The sequence below is a fragment of the Apaloderma vittatum genome, unplaced genomic scaffold, assembly GCF_000703405.1.
Source record: "Apaloderma vittatum isolate BGI_N311 unplaced genomic scaffold, ASM70340v1 scaffold7377, whole genome shotgun sequence".
Lineage (NCBI taxonomy): Eukaryota > Metazoa > Chordata > Aves > Trogoniformes > Trogonidae > Apaloderma > Apaloderma vittatum.
The window spans coordinates 55,752-80,398 of NW_009726672.1; the positions used below are offsets into that span (position 1 = coordinate 55,752).

General features: G+C 40.7%; 1 protein-coding gene across 1 annotated transcript; it reads left to right on the forward strand.

Moving 5' to 3' along the window:
* The first annotated feature begins 3,494 nt into the window (after positions 1–3,494).
* Positions 3,495–23,081, forward strand: LRMP (lymphoid-restricted membrane protein). The gene is made up of 16 exons (XM_009873375.1): positions 3,495–3,533; positions 3,832–3,994; positions 14,043–14,159; positions 16,268–16,350; positions 16,490–16,562; positions 17,376–17,430; positions 17,517–17,544; positions 18,109–18,249; positions 18,709–18,843; positions 19,665–19,812; positions 20,676–20,719; positions 21,368–21,445; positions 21,550–21,614; positions 22,005–22,106; positions 22,270–22,374; positions 22,838–23,081. The coding sequence occupies exons 1-16, from the start codon at positions 3,495–3,497 to the stop codon at positions 23,079–23,081; spliced, it is 1,620 nt and encodes a 539-aa protein (XP_009871677.1).
* The last annotated feature ends 1,566 nt before the right edge of the window (positions 23,082–24,647 follow it).

The following is a 24,647-nucleotide window of genomic DNA, read 5'->3' on the forward strand; positions in this document are numbered from 1 at the left end:
TCCTTCCTACAAGTCAGAGATAAAACTGAAAGCCTTTGATACAGGGGTCATCTCTTGGACAAATTTCATCTTCTAGGCACATATGACAAACTAAAATATGGATTTACTGGGTTTTGAGGTTATTGTTTTGCTGTAATGCAAACTCAGATTGTTGTAATAAAACCTAAATTTTAAGGAGCTAATTGCTTAATGAATAGCTAATAACCATTTTAATTAAATTAGTTTATTAATTTATATTAGGATAAGGAATATAGAACTTTACTTATGCTAAAAAGTCGTGTGTAGGCCTTAGCAAAAGCCAGAGCTGTGCAGGCTGCAAAGCTGGCAAGGAACGTTTTGTACTTGTAAAAGGTCTCACTGCACCTGTGATTTGGTTTTACTGCACCTGTGCTTTAATAACAATACCAGCATATTTCATTTGGACAGATCAATATGTGCATTTCACGCAAGCATGCCTCCCTACCTCCCTACTCCCCCATTTTTGTTTTGTGGTTAAATGTGGTCTCACCCCCATTGCCAGTGATTGTATGGAAATAAGATATATGAATATTAATCAGGGTTGAACCAATCATTATAAAGGTTAAAATTAATAGAGGACATTGTATGCATGTTTATGTTAACATATTATAACTTTGTAAAAGAGTGTATAAATAGATTGAATTTTTGTGAGGTATTCTAAGCATTGGGTGATTTCCAAGCTTCCCAGCACTGTAATAAAGAAGTGCCGGCTTATCTACGTCTAGATATGTTCTGTCGTTTTTGCAACCTTCCCTTTGAAAAAATCGCAACAAGATTGGTGCCAATGGAGTTACTGGTGTGTTGAAGCAAAGGTCACAGTTTAAACTACCAGTTTTAGGGCTTCCTGCAAGAGGGTCATTATTATTAAAACTTCTCCTTGTGAAATATGATTATTGCTGTAGCTGGGCATCTTGTGACAGAGTTTTTCTGGGGTGAGTTGTAAAGATTCCTTTGTGGACCATGTAATCTCCTGCCACACCACTTCTACCACACTCCACCTAAATAATTGTTAGCCATATATTTGTTTTCCAAGGGCTAAAGTGGAAAAGGACTGTCTGTGTTCTCTAGATAGGCCCAGAAAGAAATGCTGAGAGTGGCTTTTGGCTCAGAAGTAACCTTTTGAAAAAAGTGGGAAGCCATTTGTCAACTAGTTTAAGGAAGAGTTATGTTTTCTTGTACAAACTGTTATGCATTGCTCCATCTTAAAGTCTTTGAGTACTAACACATGGCAGGAGTCTAACTTGTCAGATTCAAGAGTTAGGAGGCACAGGTTTGAAGTTTAGGTAGCTTTTTTAACCTATTACAGTACACAAAGCACTATTTTTTAAAAAATAAACACCTATTTTTCCTTTATAATGGATATAATAAGGAGAATTCCTTATTTGTCTCTCTCACTCTCACCTTCCCCAGCCAGACACTATATGAGTAGATTACAAAATATTGTCAATCATCTACCTTCTTTTTTGCTGATAGTGTTGGATGGAGGCAATGATACTAAATGGTGGAGCAGAGGAATCAACTATCATGCTAATTTGGGCTCTGGTTTACTCTCTTGTCTCTGCTCCTCATCTAAGCACATGGCAACTGAAGTTCAAAATTTCACAGCTTCTCAAGCAAAACAAGGGGAAATAAGGACCTTTGGATCTAGCAACTTCAGCTCTTCGAAAAATGCAGAGAATACCTAGAGAATGATTCAAGTGGCAGGGAATGTGAGGAGAGCCAAGAGAGAGCAATTTCACCTCAGGAAAGAGCTCTCTACATGTGTCTCCTTTTTTGCGGGGGGAATAAACAAGTTGTTGTTGGCCTAGCTGTTTGGTCGGAGTAGGATTTCTTTGTTGTGTTTTTGGATTGGGTCATTTTTTTTGTCTTGTGGAACAAAATTTACTGATTTCTGAATGCTTTTTTCACAGAGGAAATTATCTGCTGTTCTGGAAAGTGTATCTGGTTTTAGCATAACATTAACACTACGTAGGAGTTAAGGTTTGTGTATGAAGTAACATATGATCTTGGAGATGTCTTTGAAAACACCAGGGAGGCCACAGATTGAGCAGTTAAAACAAGAGGGCACTGCCTATCTAGCAGGTGCAACCATTAAATAAACTGCTGGTTTTGTGTGAAGCAGAAGACCTGTAAAATAAATACTTGCAGGCATTGCTTTGGGAGAAAATTGCTAGCCCCAGACAATATAATGTCACAGTTTTTCAAGGGTACAGCTTCACTGACTTATCTCATTAAATATGAAAATGAAACTTGAAATTTTAGTTTATCAGCACACAGTTCATGTTATGAGTTTTGATGTTACAAATATGGCAGCAAAACACAGCAGGTGTAAACCTCTGCCTGTCTACCCTCCTTCCGCAGATGCTGAGGAAAGTTGGGAGGGTTTTTTTTGCCAGAACAATTAACCTGAATTTGTTGTCTTTGTGGAACCCAGGCTTAGTCATAGTCAGCCTTCTGTTGACCTATGCTAAATGTAAAGTTTTGCACATGTGCCTTTACCTGGGTTTGGGGTGTATACAGGTCCCTAGGGCTTTGCATCCCTGAGAGCTAATGCAGAGCAGTCCTACTGCACTTTGCCTGACTTACCTTCCTCTTAACATCGTTAATGTAGACCTCCCATATGCTCTCCCTTCACTTGGAAAAAAGCTGATAACAATACTGATGGCTTGCTTTCTTGAAGCTGCCTTTCTATATAAAAATTGTTGCGGTAGCAACAAGAAAAAAATGAACTATGAAGATGAGTTAGAGAAGAAATGGGTAAAGGGCTTCTGCAGTCAAAAAGAAGGGGTTTCTTGAAAGCCATCATCTTTAACACTAGTTCTGATGGTAGCTGCATGCTGTCAAGTGAAATACTCTCTGAAATACTGGGAAATTAATCTAATGAAGCTGTGTATCTGCAGGAATAGCTTCAGGGTGCCTTTTCTAGAATGACTGACCGCATACCCGATTTACTGTTTTTCCCAAGCCATGGACTCTTTTGACCATTGGACTGGTAATCTGGGGAGAAACCAGGGAAAACTTCCATCCCCTTTCCTAATTTTGGAGCTGCTGTAGAAAAACCCTCTCTCCCTGCTGAGTTGAATTGTGCTTAGCAAGAATCAAGTGCCTGGTGCTGGATCCCGGGGAGCTGCAATATATAACAGCTGAACGTGGTTCTTGATGCATGTCTTGATGAGTGGTGTGTGTCATCTCCCAGGCATGCCTGCTCTAAAATGTCAGTAACAGATTGCGGTTTGTGCTCTCTCACCCCACAGGTGACGTCAGATAGAAACTGTCAAACAGTTACAAGAAGAAAGTAGTAGCCAGGCAGAAGCCCGTGTTTTAGAGCTGTGAAAAGCTACAAAGCAGCTTGAGGATGCCAAAAAAACCAGGTAAAGGACAGTCTAGTTCCTTCTCCACAGGAAAAAAAGCAAGCAGAGGCAAAAGGCTGTGTGCGATGCATCACTGCTCTTGGGAAAGGAAATCACATGTTCGGAATGGAGTGCCTCGCTGCAAAAGTGGAACTAGCAGAGGAAGTAAAATTTGAGGGGGTGGTGACAACAGTTTGCTGATGAAAGAGGCAGCATTGCATATTTGTGGTGGCTTAAAAAAAAAAGAAAAGAGAAAAAAAACCCTAAATAGCTTCCATACACAGTCCACCCCAATGTAAAAATGCAGAAGTTCAGAGGGAGCTTTATCACTTCCTGAGAAAGAACAGATGCAGTTCGGTTTCACTTACATGAACTGTAGATGCTACTTGTGTTAGCTGGGCTGCTTTATTTTATTTTGTTTTTTAATTACTTTCTTTTTTCTTAAATATTGTTTTGTACTTAGGCAGAGGATCAAGTCGAAGCCTTTCACTCTGCTTGTGAGGAAGCAGCATCCTTGAAATACAAGTTAGAGGAAGCCATTTCTGAGCAGCAAAAACTCAAGGATGGGAATGCAGCTTTAACAAGCACTTACCAGTTGCTTCAGGAAAAGGCGGAAGATCCAAAAAGTGAGTAACTGATAGCAGTGTGTCAGCATTCACTCTTGCATGTGCAAATCCTTTTTGGTTTAGTTATGGCAAGGGTGAACAGGACTGATCTGCAGGTCATCCTGTAAAATGCTTAGTAGAGTCTTTTTTCTTTCTTTTTTTTTTCCTTTTCTTTTTTGCTTCCCCTTTAAGAGATTTGCAACTATAGCATCTGGGTAGAGAATCAGGTGGGATCCCAGTGAGTGGGTGTTGGGCTGGACCAAAGCTGCAGAACCTCCTAACAATCTCCAGTCCTAGGAGGAAGAGTTAGTAGTAACTCCACGAGTGGTACTGGCACTCCTATACCAAAGTTGCTCTTCTCACACCTTAATATAGCCTATCATATTCCTAGCAAAGTCATCCCTCGTTTTTTAGCTTTCTGTGTACCAAATAGTCCTCATTTTTACCTTCTGCATTCTGCTTGTTGCTTATATTTGCTTTGTGTTCTTGAATAACTGCATGGTGTTAGGCTGTTCTCTTTAGGAAAAAGCAACCATGTCATTGCATCATACACATGCAACTTCTGCTGCAGAACCGTGGAAACTTCATGCTACCCATCGCTCACTTGCTAACATCAGTGCTTCAAAATCTCAGGCAGTTAAAGAATGCAGGGACTTGATTAAAGCACATGAGGTTTTTGCTTTTCAAATTCCAGAGTGCATATTGCTTGCTTACAGAAAAAAAAATAAAATAAAATTGACTGACCTAAGCGCACTGAATGTTTCACCTCAGACATGCATTTCCCAAGGCAAGTGACTGACGAACATATATATGTATTGTGAAACTACAGTTTGTCTTGTAGGAAAAATTACATGAGACCCTATGTCTTAGCTTTTAGGTAATGATGCGGCAGAAACAGCTCCAGACTGTGCTTGCTGACTTCCAAACAGTATTTTGGCACTGTTAATGTGTGTGTGTATGTGCTCATGTTGTTTGATGCTTACAGCTTCTTTCAAACTGTGGGGTTGTTGTTTTTTTTTTGTTTAGCAAGAGAAATAGTGTGCCATTTTCCAGCTCTGATTAGACAAAGCTCTTCTGCCAGGTGAACTAGAGTAACTGAAAAGAGAGAGAACCCCAGACACGTGGAAGAGATTGGTGCCACTGTGACTCAAAAAAAGAAGAAAAAAAAATATTATTTTAAGAACCCCAGAGAGTTCACTCAAAAAACACCACTGCCCTGCAAACAGCTGACATTTTAGCTTTCAGTTACTCTGGGTAGTTTGCAGAAATCTCTTTCTATAGATAAACAAACTGGTAGATGTGTAGAGAAGTTGAAAAGTGTTCTGACAGCGCTGACAAAAAAGCATGTGAGTGAAGGAGGACAGTGCTTTATATTGGTTCCAGCCAAAAGCTAATCAGTTCTACTGTCCCTTCTGACTTCTGAAGGGCTGGGCTGTGGTCTCTTCCTTACCCACCTACCTCCTCCATTGCCCTACTTCCTCCCACCTCTGTGGTAAGAGATGAGAACTTAGGGAACCTGTTGGCCAAGGAAGATACTACTCAACCAAAGTCAGCCTGGCATAGCTCCTTCTGTGTTTCAGATGTCTAATCATGACTTGCCACTAATTGCTACAGTCCTCGAGCAGTGAAAATCTGAATAAGCTACTGAGCTGCCTTCAATTTTTCCTTGGGTACCAAAGTGACACTGTTAATGAAATCTCCTTTTCATGCTCTCCCCCTGCCTCTCTTTCCCCCTTATTAACTGTGATATGAAAGTTATGATAGGCTTGTATCAAGGTAGAAGTCATCAGAGGCAGGCCACTGGCACTAGCATATTTGGACAAAGAATGTTTCTAAGTAAAGCATGAAGTCCATCAACTTTAAAACTCCTGTACAGGATGTCCAATGAGAAGGATAAATGCTTCTCTTAAAATAAATGATAACGGACTTGTCGCAGGGAGCTGTGGCACCTTAGCACTCAAAATTTGGGAAATCATAGCAAGGGGAAATGTAACCATAGGGAAGAAAAAGTGCACAACATTTTCTGTAAAGTAAAACTTGCATTTTAAAAATTCTTCCCTGTGAAAAAACATTGTAGGTATGATTAGCCCAAAGCAAAGTACAATGGGTTTGTGATAGGCAGTAAGTCGGGTTTAAAGACACTGTAACATCCGACTACTTGTTAGCAAATGATAAGGAACCTCTAAGACTTACAGATGTCTCCCTTATAGCAACTGCTAATGCACTGAGATGGGAATCACTTCAAAGGTGACTCTGAGTTGCTGTGTCAGGTATGACACTTGGTGAGACAGGAAAAGGTACACTTGCACAGAAGATGCTCTGGTGGAAGGACATCTACAGCTGAGATGACCTGCAAGTAATTTGGCAGCATCTGATTTCTTCTTTCTAACCTCTACATGACTGTGGAGGAAGCAAGCTGTATGTACTGATCTGTACGTGTTTATTTTCCTTCTTCAGCCTTCTGGAAAAAATGGGCTAGAACATACAGGTGCAATGTTGGTTTTCACTGTAAACAATTGTTGATGCTCCTATCAGATGTGGCTAAGGGAAGCTTTCCACGATGCACTGCTGTGATCAGGCCTCTCTTCTGCAAACAGTCTTGAAAACAAACATTTAAACTCTTGTAAGAAAATATTTTTCAGTATCCAGACACTGGAATAGACAGTGAAACAGTTATTACCTTTGTGTTCCTCTGCAGAAATATGTTGGAAATTATATAACTCTGGAGTGCTTTGGTTTGAGTAAAAATACTTTCTTTAAGTTTGGAAGGGGGTGGAGGGGGAGACATTGCAGGAAGATTTATTTTATTTTTTTTTTCCCCAACTGGCTCTAGTAAGAAATGCTATAGCTCAGGGTCTGAATGGTCTGGATTTAACATAGGCTAAGAAGGTATTTATAAAGACAAACAGAAGATCCTCACATGTATCCTAGGCTGCAACAAGGTCATCAGAGGAGCAGAATCAACATTGTGGATGAGCTGCATGTGAATAAAACTTGTATTTGTGCATAAAAGTCTGCAAAATTAAGGACTGAAGTAACAATGGAAAGAAGCTGCATTGTTTTCCTGATAGCTGAAAGTGGTTCAATTAGAAAGATAAAATTCCATTTTGTTTAGCAGTAGTGTTCCTTCCCTCTTTTTACCTTTTTTTTCCCCACCTTTTTTTTTTCTTCTTCATCTGCCTGCCTGAAACTATTTTGCTACTGCAACAGTACTTTGCAGAGTTAGAATCGGACTACAGTCTGCTGCCCACATCAGCTGAGCCCGGCAAAAGGGAAGGTAAGCGTGCTTGCTATGTCTATTCCTCAGTCTGTTAAACCGTGACACTACTTTTGTTTCTTCTTATGTTTTTCTCATGGCCTGAAGTCATTAAGTAATTTTCCTCATGGAAAAAACTTTGCTGAGTTAAACATTCAGTAAAAATTATTTGAGATGCATATTTATTTATATATGCATGCATATGTATACACACAGACAAAAGTATATTCAAAACTTTATTGCAAAACCAGGTTCTTGTTGCTTCTATACAGTCACTGCAGGCTTTTGATAAATTGCATTTTGAGAAGGATCAGAGGCTGAAGATGGGGCTAAACCTTCCAATTTCTTTTCCCTTTTCCATCACTGAAGCAACATTAGGTCAAGCCCAGCTGTGTAAGTGCTGCTTCTGAAGTTTCCTCTAGCCACCTTCAGAGGACACCTCTTCAGCACTAAGCAGCCACCAAGTGCTGTGCATTCAGGGGCAGGGGGTTGTGGGGGCAGTGTTTTGCTATAGGCAGCGGAGCTGGAGCTGCCCTCCTGCTCTTGTTGAGGGAAATCTAACCCGTGTAGCAGGTACTGGGCACTGGGTGAACAGTTCCCCTTCTCAGTCCGTCTAATTGGCTTGGCTGAAAGGGGCTTCTCTTTTTTTCTTCCTTTTTTTTTTTTAAAAAAAATATTTCCCCACAGGGTATGACTGGTTGTTTGACTGAGATTTTTTTCTGTCCTGCTCATCTTGACTGGTTTTGCAGTATCTAGTTCCAGGCCCAGCTTGGAAGCAAGATGTCTATTGCAAATGTAAAGTTGAATTATTCTGCCTCTTCCTGAATCTCTTCTGCCCGTGGAGGATATGAGCTTTTCTAGACAAAAAAGCAACAGATTATGTATTTGTATAACTGTCAGTATTACATTATGCGGATGCAACTGTCTGTGTGGGGGGAGAGTTGGTGGCATTAATGTATTCAGTGTGACTGAACAACAGCAGCACTTTCTGGTTTTCAATAAGCAGCTCCATTGCTCTAAACTGTGGAGTGAAGGACCCCACCTTGTGCACTGAACTTCCCAGGACGCTGCCCTTGGATATTCCATGCCGGCATAGCACACCTCTTCTAGGTAAGACCTGGTGGTGTTGGCCATCTTTCTGTCTCTCTCCTGAAATACAGGAAGAGTTGACAGAACAGTATAAGTGATGCTAAATGTGCTGGTAGGTTGTGGAAAAATCTATTGTTTGCTTTAGCCTATATCTGCATGTAATCCAGGAGGCTGCACCACGTTTATAGTTCTTGCAATGAAAGAGCTCTCTGTCAGCCTACAAGGAGTCCCCAGAAGCTTAAGGAACTATTGGTGTAATTCATGCATCCAGGTACATTCCTGACAAGATGCTTGCCATTCTGGATCAAGAGGGCTTGAGTTATGTTCTTCCCATGTACTCTGACTGGCATATATGCTGAGATAGCAAGCGATGTCCTGCTACTTCACTGCTGAGCTGATGTCAGTCCTGGTTTAAAAACTTAAATGGGTAACAAATCTACTGAAAATCACGTAACTGTGTTTGTTGATTTCTCCTGCATTCATAAGGTACTTCCCTTCCAAGCCTTAAGAGTACTGAAGGCAAGCACTGACAAATACGCATTGCAGGGCCGCAGAACTGCAAGAGTGCATTCAGGACCTTAGAGATAAAGTGTTTCTTCCAGTAGCAAGTTGGTACAAAACAATCTCTTCTCACACAAACTGTAAAATGGTCAAATGCAAGTCTATGCCATAGCAGGGGAAATGAAAGAAGATCTTGCTTGATTGCACATGGGAAAACTTAAAAAGTGTTCTGGCAGCTTGCTGTAATATCACAATCCAGTCAGGAATAGGGCAGATATTCTCAGCTTGCACAAATCAAATATTGATACAAAAAGGAAGATCTTTGTCCCAGCCTCCCTGCCACACCAAACAACTCACTGCAACAAAGCTGTCCTACATGGAAGTTTCTGTAACCCGACTGATGGAAAATGGCCATCCCCAGGTGCTGCAAACTCTCCATCTACAAAATATGTTAAGGCCATATAACCTAATCCTTTCATGCCAAGATGGAAGCTGCCTTCATATAGATCTGTATTTAGCTGATCTGCTTCTTGATTATTCTAGACTTAGTAAAAAATTGACATGTGACTAAATCCAATTTTGCCAAAGAGCACCACTGTTCACACTTGTCTCTCATAACAGATGCTCTGACCTTGGAAACCTCATGCCCCAGTAACTCTCCTGTGCACAACTGGGATAGGCCTTGTAGGCAGAGCTCTGGCAGCTCAACGTTTGAAATCTGCAATCTGGGACTCTCATCCAGCTGAGATGTGACGTCAGTGGGGTGCAAGTAAGATGGCAGAATAACCTTTTTGGGGTGAAGAGTGGAATTGTTCACAGGACCTAGCAAGTTCAAAGGGAAAGCTGTATCCCCAACACATGCTGAGTTCGACAGCAAGGCATCCCTTATAGGAAATACTAGACACTTGGTGATCAGTTAACGGTGTTATGGGCTAACATTTATTTTTTTAATTTTCAGAGTTTTGAGCAGGAATTCTGAAGGCTTTGCTTATCAGTCTGCCTCTTTAGATCTTTAAAACAGAGATTGAACTGCTTAAGATTATGAAAGCTAGCTAAGCATTGACAGTGAATAAAAAGATAAGGATGTTCCTGAAGGTGCAGAGGCAGGCAGTCTGCAGCAAGACTCAGCAGCTCTTGAAGCTTTTGCCACTGGTTTTCTGTAGAATTGTGCAATGTGGAGGAGGTTGGGAAAAGGACTGGTGGTGGTTCTTGCTGTTTGGGGGAGGAGAGATTGATGTTAGTGATGGATTTGTCTTTTTCTGAGAGACCAGCTGTCTGACTATGCAGATAGTGGTGACTTCAGCTGTTATGTGCTTAAGGAAAATGGGCACTATATCGCACTGTTTGGGCAATATGTAAATAAAATGTGTCTTGCCAGGTGGAAAATATGCTCTGCTGGAAACCGTGCTGATGCAGACCTTCCTGTTTCCGTTACAATGATGGACTCTTCTCTTGCTGAGGTGAGTGCTGTCTGATGCCTGAGATGTGGTTTTGAATGGGTTCAAGCATTTAGTGGCTTACTCAGACACAGATCAAGCAGCTATACATCAGCACTGATCTCGGGTGAATGGAGCTGGCATCAGTTAGCAGGGTGCTGTGAGACCTTGTTCTGTGTAGGGTAGTGCCTTCTATTCAGGCACACTTCTGGAATCCTGTAGTTATAGACCTGAATACCTTGATGTTTCATGTGCATATGGGTCATGCTTTTAGCTGGGGAGTATTTTAAACATGGTTTCAAGGCTTGAGACAGTGCTGTTTCTACAGCAATATTCAGTTCTGCCAAGGAAGTCTGAGTGATTTTGCTCTTTTTATCCACCTGCAAGAAGCCACAGGATGTTTTAGTTGTGAATGCTGCCTTTCGCTGTGCTTTCTCCCACAGCTACCATGTAACAGCTGAAAAACTACGTTTTTGCTGTATGGAAACTTTCCTTCAGCTGATGTGCTCAGATATGCCTTCACTGTTGTATTGAATCCTGCATGTACAGCTTGAGCTGTCAGTCAGCTCTCTCATGGCAAGAGCAAGATAAGCTGCAACTCAGCACACCCAGTTGCGCTGCACGCTCGGTGACACAATACTCACTATGGAAATCTAGACCTCAGCCCTGCCACACCTGGCTGCTGATTAGCTTTATAAACTCCAGTATTGGTGCTGGTGCTGACGATGGAAGAATATTGGTCAGTGGTTTCTATGGCCCTGGAAATAACCTTTGCAAGACTGATGAGCAGGCAACCTCAGACCTGCCCCAGCTGGAACCTACAAGTGTGGAACTTAAAAGTGCAACAGTGGTCCAGTTATAGTGGCAAATCAAGGCAGAAAGTACAGTGAGGGCGTAAAAGTAAGGGTGATGGGATCTGTGTGTGGTTTCAGCACACCACTCAGTTGGGGTAACGCAGGTGAGGACCTCCTAGCTTGTGCTGCTACTACTTTCTGGAAAGTTGTATCTTTGCAAGTTGTTTGAAATGTCTGTGCTTCATTGCTCTGGAGCTTTCTGTAACTCCAGCTGAGCTCAGAAATTGTTGTGCTTTATTCTTTCATGTATTAATATAAACTTTCTGTGTGAATATTCTAGAGGGGAGAAAATGAAAATGTTAAAGCTTGCCCCAGTGAAAAGGCAAATAGGCTGTGTCCAGTATCTATTCTAAAAACTGTGACGTGCAGCAAAATTTGAATATCCTTGTTTAATAGGAAAAGTCTCCCTAGGTTTTTTTTTAATTACACTCTAGTTGCAGATGTGTTTGAGCAGATCAAGCCCTTCAGCATGTAAGTAACTCAAATGATTTTGTCAAAGCATTGCCACTACAAGAGTTTAGGGGTTATTTATTAAAGGAACTCTTGTGAGAGCCAGCTGAAGCTTAGAGTTGTTAAACCTGTTTGGATTGATAAATGTGAAAGTGGTATCACAATCTAAAGACCAGACAAGAAGCTTTCCAAATGTTAATGCTTTTTTGGGAGGAGTTATACAAGACTGTGGCCTGAACGTGTCTGTTTTCATAGAGGATCCTTGGATTATTTTTCTAATGGAGGGATGGGGGGGTTCAAAATGATTTGGAATGTACTGCAGGCTATTCTTTATTGGGAATGTACTGCAGGCTATTCTTTAACACAGTGTCTTTATTAGGAGAAAGAACCTTTCTCTAATGCCCTCTGTAAACAGATTTTATTAGGAACTCTAGAACGTGGGAGTTTCTCATTATTTCTCTTTAAGTGTACCCTATGTGATCCATGGGAGAGCACAATCCTAATAGAATTGGGGTCTAAAAACTGAATTGAGGACTTTTCTTCATTGCAAACAGAAACGACTGACCATATGATTACCTGGGGAGGGAAAGGGCATGTGGTATAATGTATGGCTTTAGTCAGATCCAGGTGATGCAAGGGGGTTTTGTTTGTTCGGGTGGTGTGAGGTGTGTGGGGTTTTTTTGTAAAAGCCCATTAGATCTCTTTTGTTTTCACTCCAACACACTGTTCATTTTCGCCATACCCCTGTAGACCCTGAGGCCTGAACAAGTAAATTGCAACGCTGTACTTCCTTAAGCTTAACAGAGCATTGAAATAAGAATAAAAATAGCCTGGATTTGCATTAGAGGAAACATCCAGCTGGCTGGGGCAAGGCTCTGTGAGCACAGTCGAGCTCTGATCAGACAGTGAGCAGAAAAGAGAGAGCAGGCACTTCTGGCAGCAGTTGGCTGCTCTTGCAAGTGACTGGGGGCCTTGGTCATCTCCTCTTCTACTTTGCTGGGTTTCCTGAGCCCTCTGAGGATGTTTAAGGGAGGAGGAAAGATACCAGAACATAAGTGATCACTTGCTGATATGTTTTTTTTTTTTTTCTGTTGTTCTTCCCACCACATACTTCAATAGTGCTCTTGGATGCTGGATATCTAGGGAGCTACCCAAAGCTGGCTAGCCTCATACCTTCTCTGCTCGGAGACAGGTCTGAATGATGTTTTGTTTTTTTTTTTTCTTATTCAGCACTCCTCTTCAGCAGTGGATGGAGCATATCACAAGTCATTAATGACTTAACCCTTTAAACTTTTGTTTCACTCAGTATTGTCACCCATAAACAGAAACTAATACAACAATTGAATAAGTAAGCTGGAATTATCCAGGGTGAAATGAGAAAGAGAGATATTTTCCATTCAGTGTGTGTCTTGCTATGTCAAAAGATTTGTTGTCTTGGCTGTGATGTGATAAGACTTGTATTCAAAACGGCACTGTAGCTGCTAAAGGAACATGAGCAAAACTACCTACCGTGTTTTAAGTGCTGAATTCCTCTCTGCCATCTGCATACGAAGGAGGAGGGCTGAAGCCTTCTGGAGTGGCGAGGTAATTGTTATAGGTAATATTGAAAAACAATTTCATTCAGAGACAGATGCTAAAATGTAGAACACAACGTGCAAGTTTTCTGCCTTCTGAATCATCTGCTTAACCATGCTGTTAACAGTAAAGCTTTCATTTACCTAAATGAGTCTCACATCTATAGCCAAGAAGCTCTTTGCACCTCACTTTGTAGGGTTGGAGGTCGAGACCTTGAGAACGGATATATCTTGATACACAGCACTAAGATAGAACCATGATGTGGTAACAAGTACGTTGGTCATTTGACAGTGGGTGTCAGAAACAAAACATGAAATCCAGAACCAAAATACGTCTCTAAGTGTGATATTTCTGAGACGTCTGCAGAAATGTAGTCATCACTCCTAATGATGATAACGTGGTAATCTACATACTGTATGCATGGGTGGCTTTAGACTAGCAGATGAATTTGCATGCACTTACCACCTAGTTCTTCACTGCCAAAATGATTTGGGCACAGCTGGGGAATTATTAAAAACTTTGTCATACAAATTTTCTACTCATATGGCAGCCCTTTCCCTGATACTAACTCTTTTCCCTTCCCATTAAGATTGATGGTGGTGAGCCAACACTAGCAGCCAGTCTGATCCCATCCATGGTGGGTTTTGAGCAAGCTTTTAAAAGCCTTTACCAATATTGTATAACATGGATGAGTAGCTGAATTTTGTTTTAACAGTGAACACTTAACATCGCCCCAAGAAGTTCTTACCTCCTCTTAGGAAAGCACTGCACCAGTAAGAGGTAAGCCCTTAATTTGGGGCATAGACGTGTGAACTTTTTGCACTCAAAGTCTTGGAAAAAATAGATATGCTCATGCCTATGCATTACTGAGCAGTAAGAGCTCAGTCTTCTGTTGCCTGATATTACAGGCTACCTTGTTATGGAGGAAAAATCACCCAAGTGCTCACGTGAAAAGGAGGAAGATGTGCCAACTTCTGTAGCAATGGAGAAAAACAACGATAAGGATCCACCGGTTCCTGTATCAGGTACAGTAACTGCTGCAGCACACGGGCAGTGAGGAAAGGGCTGGCTTCCAGCATGTCTTTGAAGTGAGGAAGCTGAGCGAGAAAAATAACTGAATGACTTGTTATTTTCTGTTGCTGAACACATTTTTGCCTGTGCGTTCACACTCTGAGTAGGAATAAGGCTTTACCAATTTACAGGAGGTCAGTGGCCTACATCGATGCAAAAAGTAAACATAAAATAATGTAGTGAAATCTGGATGCTTGCTTAGCTTTATGAGTACGAAACCCCAGGGCAGTTTTGGGAGCATAGAGAATACTTTCCTGGTTCTAAAAAATTCAGTGACACAGGTAGACTATATAACAATTTTCTCCCTTTCAAAAACTGATGCTTAGTTCACAAGAAGCTGGGATGGGTCAAGGGGAGAGATGAGGATATAGAGGCCTTTACGTATGGTTCTGTCTTTTGCTATAGCCATAAACACTGAGAATTATTCTTACCAAATCTGATGGTGCATCTTCCACTCAAAAAACAACAAGCAAAACAAAACTGGAGTCCATGTACACAGTGTATTTAAGCTATTTTTAGAAAAGTTGATCTGAATAAGCAGCCCAGAATACATGTGTGTGCTTGTTTGTAACCATTTGTTAACCTTTACCTAAATATAAGACTTCTTGTCATCATTTCTTGTTTGGTTGTTTCTTTCTTTAGTACTATCTTCCTGAAATCTAATTCAGTCCCCCCTCTTAAACTAACTTTTTTTTTTCTTTTTTTTTTCCTCTGCTAATTTGCCTCTGCTGTTAATTTTCACATGTGGTCTAGGTGCCTTTGGCAAGGAGGAAATAGATATGCAAAATGGATCAGAAAGAGTCTGAAGAGCTTTAAAGTCTGCTGCCTGTTGTACATCTCTGAATAGAAAGTGTTTCTAGTATTAGAACGGAGACACAGATGAATCTCCACTTGTGGCTTTTGCTAGTACCACACAATGTCTTCTAGAGGTGCTTGGGAGCCTGCCAGGTCAGATACGTAAAGCTACTGCAAAAATCAGCAGGGACAAAAGGGAATGCTAAGCAAAGCTGGTTGGTTGTATGAAGGATGAAAAGAGAAATCACTTCGGATCTGAAGCTTGTTGTTGTTGTTGTGCCATTTCTTTGGTTTGCATTTTGTGGGGGTGTATGACCACATAAACAGTGGAAAAACTAATTTTAGATGTTCTAAAAAGTATAAATAGCTACCAGAGATACTGCTGCACAAGAAACTAGTGTGGTTATCAGACTTTGTTCAGTTCCTTCAATATTTTCCTTTTAAAGTCACTAATAGCTGTCTTCCTGAACGTTATTTTTGCTGCTTTTGAAACTTTTTAAAACTGCGGCACTTGCAAGTTTGTGTTGTGTTTGAACCAGCATCATCAATTCCTGAACTTACCAGTTCATCACCACTCATCTTCTGGGACAGTTATGTTTCCTCTATCAGCACTCTGCTAGTTCAGTTTTTAGGTATGAAGGACAGTCCAAGTGGCAGAATATACTTGAAACTTATGGACGCCTGAGATACCACAACTGTGTGCATTTCATGACCTGGTTGTGCTCGAGCTCCTCTATAACTGCTGCTGAAGTAGCACCTATTTCTAGACTTCATCTGATATTCCGTAATGTGAAAGAAGAGAATAATGAATACTCATTACTACTATTAGTTTGCACATAAGACTTTTCTTTTGTATTTCTGTGCTTATAGAATTCCAAATAAAAATTAATTCTAAGTTGTCTCATTAAATATCAAAAAACCCAAACAAATAAAACCAAACTCATGCTGGTATCAAAATAATGAAATTCATTTATCCAAGGGAATATTACTGTAACTCTTGCAACTCCAACTAGAGGTAATATTCTCAGTTGTAGACATGTAATACTTCTTATTGCGATTTTTTCCAAGACAAACATAATTATCATTACACTCCTTCCTTTATGTCTTTATAGCATTTATTTTGCTGCTGCCTCTCATCCTTAATGCCCTCTGCTGGCATTTGCTGCAATTTCTTTTAGTCCTGTTGGTCCATGGCTAGTACACTTGTGTGTTGGCGGCTTTTTTTGGTTTTATCATTACATTTGTTTTTGTGAATGTTTCTCCCCAGGAGAAGATCTGACCAAGAAGGAGTTCTGCCCCATGATGGAAGGACATAAACCCACATTTCAAACGGTTTTAAAGCAAGACCTGGTAAGAGTCCTAGTGACAGTGAAATGTAGACCTGGTGGAGCTGAGCAGTGACAAACAAGAAGACTGCGGGAGGGGACAGGCCCCTCCAGTGGTGGTGTGGCTGCTCCCTTGCTATAACTACTCTCTGATGTGCCTTTAGGAGGTGGGCCAGGAAAAGAAAAATAATAAAGACCAAAGTGAGGAAGCACCAGCTGTGGTTCCCAGTAGGAAAGGTAAGAGGTTTTTACTGAACGTGTTCTGGTAACTCATTGGAGTGCAGGCCTTGGTCACCTAGTTCAAGAGCTGTGTAAAGCAGCGCAGAGCTGCCTGCCCCACACCAATTATGGTGAGGGGTTTTTGTTTTAAGGAATAGGAGCTGCAGTGAGAGATAAAATTAGATTAGCAGTGGTGATAAGGAAAATATTACCATGCAAAATCTGTTTCTCTGAATTCTACAGATACTGATCTAACCAGCTCCATGTTCCTCTAGGCAGAAGGGAAAATTTGTTAGGAGCTTCATAGGAGTTGGGATATTTGAAACAGATCTGGCATGCCTCTCATCCCCGAAGATTTGTGAAGCAGCATCCTTTATGCTAGCTGGAGCTTTGGGTAATATGATATAGATAAGTAGGATGATGTTTCTATGGAACTGCACTTAGACATCTCCCCTCTTCTAGTCACCTCACCTTCTGTGTTCAAGTTCATTAAAAGCTGGTGATGTAGTAAGATATGTAGCATCCTGAACCCATGGGCTGGGGACTTAAGCCAAAACCTATAATTAGCCATTCGTGTACTAATTAGATGTCACATGAAGCCAACTAGACAACTAACTTTTGGGGCTTTGTACAAGTGACAGTGCTGTGCTGCCTTACTGGTGCTCTAACTTTAATTTACCCTGAGTTACAAAAGTTGTTTTTACTAGCAAGAGCTTAACACTGGAAATCTTTAACAGAGGCTTCTGTTGGAGCTTAAAAGACTTTCACAAACTGTTTTTGGGAGGCCGTTTTTTCACTTTTGGCTGAGAACTTCATTTTCTCTCTTTTCAGGGAGTTCACCCACTGCAGGTGGCATTAAAGGAGATAAAACAAAGCAAAATGAGCCGTAAGTGTTCTGACTTTCAGTCATCACCTGTGGGTATGAACTTAAAGCTATAGTGTGTTACATGATTGTGTTTTCTTATCCTGCAGTGACTCCCCTAATGAGAAGGAAGTGGAGGTGAGTCTTGACTGCTTGTATCCTTAAGTATCTCCAACAGCAGAAAGATCTTGTAGATGAGCCATGATTAATATCTTATCCTGTGTAAAATAATGATGCTAAGTAGTTTAAACTGGATATACTTCTATAAATTGGCTTCTGAAATCTGTCTTTCCAAGCTCAATGGAACTTTTGAAAGGGATGGGATGGAAAAAGGTGAAAATCTGTAAAACTGAACGGAAGATTTCTCACTGTTGAAACATTTGTTTGCAAGCTCGAAGGCACATATCTGTGACCTCCTCTCAGGCCCAGTGTGCTGGTTTAACACAGTTTTGTCAAAAGACACAGATGACAGACTGCATGCTGCCAGGATATCACCTATTCTGGCTGCAGTTTATTTCCCCCATCGCTACAGACAGGAAGACTGGCTTTGTGGAAGTGGGTCACGTTTGCTTTCTCTTCCCTATCTATCCTGTAACATTGCTTGTGAAGTATAGTTCCAAACGTTGTGTCAGTATCCAACTCTACTTTAAAAGCTTCTTCATCACTTGGATTATTCTGAAGTCTTTTCCTCTCTCACAACAGGCTGAATTTCTGAGGTTGTCTTTAGGTTTTAAATGTGACTTGTTTACCTTGGACAAGAGAGTGAGGCTTGAAGAAAGGTCCCGAGACTTGGCTGAAGAAAATTTGAAAAAGGAGATCACAAATGCTCTAAAGATGTTGGAGGTTAGTATTGGCCAAGGCTGGTAGGGTGGATAGGACGGACGGTTCTGAAAGTGTCTCTTTTAATATGGCTTTTTAAAGGATTTGTGTGTATGTGTGTGATACCTTTATAAGCAAATCTGAACAAAGTTCTTATCTTAAGTGATACTCTTGGTTTATGAGAGACTTTGCACGTGAAGGGGTAGCCTTCATCTGAGCATATTGTGTGCTCAGACAGTGGCTAAATTTTCTGTTGCAAAGATGTTGGGCAAGAAGAACCCCTGTCTTTATCTGATTTTATGCTAGGGAAGCTGAATTCTCTGATCACTCTGATCATATCCAAGTTAGAGTGATCAAGGGTGTTGGATGCTGATCTTGTGACTTTGCAGGCCTGAACACAGTGCCTCAGTGCCAATAGCTGGGTTCACCCTTTTTTTCGTTGCTAATAGCTTACACTGTTTTTCTTACCACTATGCCTCTTAGGCTTTAGTTCCTTTGTGTGAAGAAGACAACCAAGCACAGGAGCTCATTAAGAAGTTGCAGAAAAGCTTGCAGTTCCTTAGCCAGTATGCAGCCCGAGTCGCCAGTAGAGCAGAGATGTTGGGAGCTATTAATCAGGTAACTGCTTCCATGTAAATGTATTTTGTACAAAGTTAAAAGCTTCTAGATGTAAAGGAATAGCTACATCTGTCTGCTAGGCTTCTGATTCCAGAATTAGATTTGGGAACCTGTGCACACAGTGCAGACTGACCAGTGTAGCTTGGTCCTGACTTTCTCATCTCGGACCACTTTCTGCATTATTATAAGGAATCCCAGGCACTGTGAGAGCAGCTACATCACACTAGCATTGTGCAAAAACACACAACAGATAGACGGTCCTGATTTAAAACAAGAAACCTTGAAACAAACATCCAGAAAAAAAACTTTGCAGCGGAGGGTCATATACAGAAGAGAGCATGAGAATGTAGTGTGGTAGTAGTCTTGATAGAGTAATTATGTGCATTATAGAAAGGGCAGCTAATAAGCTAAATCTATGGAAATTTACAAAGACCTGCTCAAATGTTATGTGTCATTGTGTATAATGCCAAAGAACAGCATGAAAATATGACTTGGCAGTACTAGCAAATGCGTGGTGGAAGCTGAGACTAGATCAGAGAAAGATGAAGAGGAGTTGTAAGGGTTCGGAAAATGAAGACTAATTTATTCTGGGATAAGAGTAATTGCTGGAGAAATGAGATATGTATAACTTGGGCATGTGTTGGGAGATGACTTGTAGAAAAGCTTTGAAAGTGTGGACAAAAATGAGATGATGTTGCATCACAGGGATATGAGATGAGAGTAGATGGTTAAAGGAAAAAAAAAAGTGTTAAACTCTAAATGTGACGCAGTTCCTCAAAGAGCTGCTTCTTTTCCAACTGCTGTTGCACTCACTCTGTTAGGAGAGCCGTGTCAGCAAGGCTGTGGAAGTAATGATTCAGCATGTGGAAAACCTGAAGCGCATGTATGCAAAAGAACATGCAGAACTTGAGGAGCTGAAACAGGTCCTGCTCCAGACTGAGAGGTCTTTTAGTTCTCTTGGAGATCGAGGTAACTAAGAAAAGCTGCATTGTCTTTCCTCTTTCCAGCACTTGCCAGATAGACCCTTATCTAGCTGAAACTTATATTGGGTGGAGGAGTTATATGACTGTAGAGGAAAAAAAAAAAAGCAATTCATTAACAATATTAGAAACAACTCTCTGAAATTAGACTCGTGTGTAAAACTGGCATGAATCTTTGGATGGAGGGGGAAAGATTGCAAATACGCAGTAATATTCTGGCTTTTACAAAAGTGCATTGCATGTAGTGGTAATAATCTTATTCCTTGTGAGCAGTACATTTCGTTGCTCACTCACACCAGAGCATTCTCAGCAGCTATTGCTAGGCAGCTGAGCTTTGGCTGCTCTCTACAGATGCTTCCTGCTCTTTTCTAAATACAAATTACAGACCCCTTAAGTGCAGGTGCTCTGAATCTCCCCTTCCAAGCAGATGGTACAGATGATACCGTGTACTTGTGGCTTTGCCGGAGGAGGATTACATTCTTCTGCAAAAGAGCATGCATTTTAAACAACAGAAAGGGCAGTCTTGCACACTGGTAAAACCCTCACAGGAGCCTTCTGAATCCTAGGCTATTCCTTTCTGATTGTAAAAGATTGTCCTGCAACAGGACACTGCCTCGGTAACAGAATGCATTTAATGACAGCAGCAGAAATGGATGCTTGGAGAGGGTGTATAAGGTGCGAATGAACTTATGTAATGAACAAGAAAGCTTTTTCTGAAATCTCATTTCTGCTTTCTGAGAATACTCTGACACACTCTTTGTTTGAACAGATGTTGAAAAAAGTCAGACCTTTAGTTGCAAATAAAGCTTGCTGCATTCCTGTAAGCCTTTCTGATGTTTGATCTCTTCACAGATGAATCTACGAATAAAAAGCTACCAAATTCTTTTAATTTTAAGGTAATGGCCCTTACAGCCTAACATGAAATTTCAAGTGTGTGTGTTTATGTGTTCTTTTTGTCATGTCTTGATGTTCTGTTACATGCTTGATTGGTGGTGATCTGTCTCAGCTATGGGCTGATGCTATCAAACATAAGGATGTATTTTTCAGTCACTCCTTCCTCCCTCCACCAACCCAAGAGAGCTGCATGTGGTCCCACTTAGAAGACGAAGTGTTCACAGAAGCTGAAATGGCTGTGCTGTCATGCAGTGGTTAAGAAATATAGTTCACATGAGGTTCTTTCACTGGGGTTGCAGGAGAAGGGTTTAGCACAGAAAGATTAATGTGAGCAATTCAGTTGAACACTGTTAGGGAAGAGACACATTCGATTTTCATATTTTCCTGGAAGCTGTGCAGCCAACCTCACTTCAGATGCTTCGCAGGGTAAAAAGCTGTTAATGTGGGAAGATGCGGCTTTAAAGAATATGATTTGGGCTGTGCTAATGATTTGATTTTTTCTTCATGCATCACTTCAAGCAAGAATCAGTATCTATTATTTTTTATATATATATATATAGTTTGTATAAAAACAAATTGGTTTTTTTTGTGATCAGTGAGTTATCCAGTTGTTCCTTGATAAGAGTCAGTAATGCCTCTTATTTGTATAGCCATCATCAGCCCTACGAAGAGTTAGCATTGCAGCATTGCCTAGGAGTGCTGGAAATGCAGGTACTGGGTTGCCACCGGTAAGTAAGGGTTCCTGGGTGGTGAGGCACTTTACCTTCTCAAAACTGGCTGGGCTGAAGTATGAAAATGCCAATGCAGTAAGCGTATCAAATTTCTTCTCTAGGCCCAAATCCATGAACCTGATGGAGATGGACGGGGTGATAAATTCAACAGGAGATCAAGCAGTTGGTAAAGTTACTTGGGCTTTCTGAATAGGGTTAAATTTTGAACTTGAACTCTGCCTGCATTAGGCATCTTATGGAGCATCTTGAGATATAATAACATTTAGGGTGCATCTTTCACATGCTTCAATAAGTAAATGTAAGGTAACAGCTTTTTTAAGAAACAGACTTTAAAAAAAAATTACCTTGACTGTCTTGTATTAGAACTAGAATATGAAAACACAGGCAGCTGGCATTGATTTTTTTTTTTTTTTAAAAAAATCTTACTTTCAGACAACTGACTTTGAAACTTATTTGTCTAAGGCCTACTCAAATGAGTAGGCTGCTGCTGAATTTCTAATTTCGTGCTATATATCTGATGGGAAAATTAAAGCAAATTTTGTTTAAAATATGACAGGGGCCGACTAGGACCAAAGCAAAATGAGAAGCGTCCTTCACTACAGCGGTTCATTAGCACATATTCATGGGCAGAGTACGAGGGTGAACATTCTGAAACAAAGTAAGTTCAACAGCAAATTCCTCTGAGGTGTGTGTTGGCTTGTTTTTAAGGAACTTGTAAGTGTTAATCACTTGATCAGGGCTATAAAGTCAAGCTATTGTGAGCTCTGTCACACTGAATGCTTGATGGAAAAGCTTTGGAACTGTTGATGCTTGCCTTACAGAAATGAGCAGTTGGAATCACCTGCTGAAGTACAAGAACCACCAGCCAGGAAGGAAAGTACCTCTGAAAAAGGAAAACCTTCATCAAAATGGAACCTAGAGTCAGCGTAAGTTTTCTCACATCATCGTGAGGTAAAGCAGTACTTGGGTGGTGGACACTGGAAGAGGAAGCAAAGCTGTAGCTTTGGTTTGGATATCAATGCCCCCTTCTTAAACAAACCGGGAATGAGTAATTTCAGGTGCCACAGACTTGTCCCACCAGGGACTCATTACTGATCCTAAATGCTGAGGTAAAGAGGAGCCTCATGCTGTGATCCCACTTATTTCAGTTGCTCTATGACAGGTTTAACAGCTGCGTACTTAGGTGTTGAGTCAGTCACCTGAATATCTTACCAAGAATTTGCTTACTGCAGTCTGCATTTTAAACCCAGAGCATAAGCCGCCACTGTATGTAGCTCCCGCTACAGTAGCAGCGTTGTCACTTTAGAGCGTTAAGGATTGGTATGTTTGTTTGGGACTTCCACATTTGAAGAAAACCAGAACCCCTCTCTGACTTACTCTTCTGCGCAGGTGCAACTCAATGTCAGCATGGCTATCCCATTTCAAGACTTCCTTTTCCAATGCCAACAAAACTCTCTGGGTTTCTGTTTCCATCCTGGTTCTCCTTGCTGCTCTCACAAGCTTCCTCACGGGGCTGTCTCTTCAAAGACCGGCAGAAGCAGCATCTGTAGGAACTGGGGACTCCTGGACTTTACTACAGCAACTGTTGTGGCCATATATAGGAGTTCAACACTATGGACCACCCCCAGTATAACAACAGTTCTGATGTTTAGGGTTATACTTCCAAGTTCTGGATGACAGTGTATTTAAGATCACATGTTTGGGTATGTTTTTTGGGGTTGTGGGTGGTTTTTTGGGGGGAGATGCTTGTTTGTTTTGTTGTTTGAAGCACGATTTGCAATTGAAAACTTCTTTTCCCCTTCTGGCAAGAGTAATTTTTAAATCATTAAAATTCACATTCATCACAGAATGTTCACAAACTTTACTCACAATCACAAAAAAAATTCCTGCCACCAAAAAAAAATAAAAATCTTCACACCACCAGACAAAAGTGAACAATTTTACCCACACAAGCCACCCTTCCTTCCTTCCCCACACTTACAAGAACATAAATTCACCACAATCATTCTGCTCTCCAACATTATTCAATCCAGGTTTTTGAGTCTCAGTTCCATTTACAATAAAACAGCAATTTTAAGCATAGTGAAGAATGATGAAGTGGTCTAGCCACAAGAGAATAAAGAACGTATTTTGATTTAATAAAAGAAAAAGTGTTTGTGTCTTACTCACTGAAGTTGTTCCAATGATTTGAATATAACACTTGAAATGCAACTTTAGCGAAAGCTTTTGTTAATAAGGATTAGAAGGAAAGCATGCAGTACTTAAGAGTATGGTAAAACTCTTGTAGCAAGGAATAGCTGATGTACAACATCAATAAACAGGAAGCTAGCTCTTTCCACTTTGCTAGCAAGGAAATAATTGATAAAAAACCTTTAAGCATGTGGTAGGGGGAGAGTCTAGTGCTTTTGAAAAAGTTTCACCGGTTTTGGTAATCTTGAGTTTTTGTGCTTTCTGACCATTAAACATCTAAAAGACACCACTCTTTGACACAATCTGCTTTAAGATGCTTATTTACCTATTGCAGAAAAAAAAAAAGTGCTGTAACATGAAGGCCATGACACTAACAAAGTATAAATTCTAATATGAAATTATAAATTCTAGTATACTTATGACTATAATATGGAAACAAAACCCAGATGTCGCTTTAATCCTTAAAACAATATCAGCTCTCTATGTCCAAGACTGTGTCAACACCAAAATCTTCCATCTAGTTTGCTTTTGTAAAATGCAAGTTTTAGCCACTCCAGCTGCTGTTCCTGACTCCTGTGGAGAGAGTAGCTAAGGTGCAATATACATCACTTGTTTTAGTTCTTGCTTCTAGGACTGAGTATTAGGCTAAAGATTTTATGCCATAGGCATTTAACTTAAGACAGTGGGAGAGCTGCTCAAGATTTCAACAATATGGTACAGTTTGTATCTGAAACCCCAACTGGGAGCAGAGAAGTTAGTTGTTTCTGTCTCTTTAACTGTGATGGAGTTCTGTGATCGTTTTCCTCTAGCTTAGTCTAAATCCACAAACACTGAACATCACTTGCTTTTGACCAGCTTCTAGAGTCCACATTCTAAGCAAAAGCAGATGCAACCAGCGTCATCTGCTGACAGGCCCTAACTTCTGCTAGGGAAGCGTGTAGTGCAGAAGTTAGGGAAAAAAAAAAAACAAACCAACACAAAAAACCCTACCCCATCATATTCCCTGTTA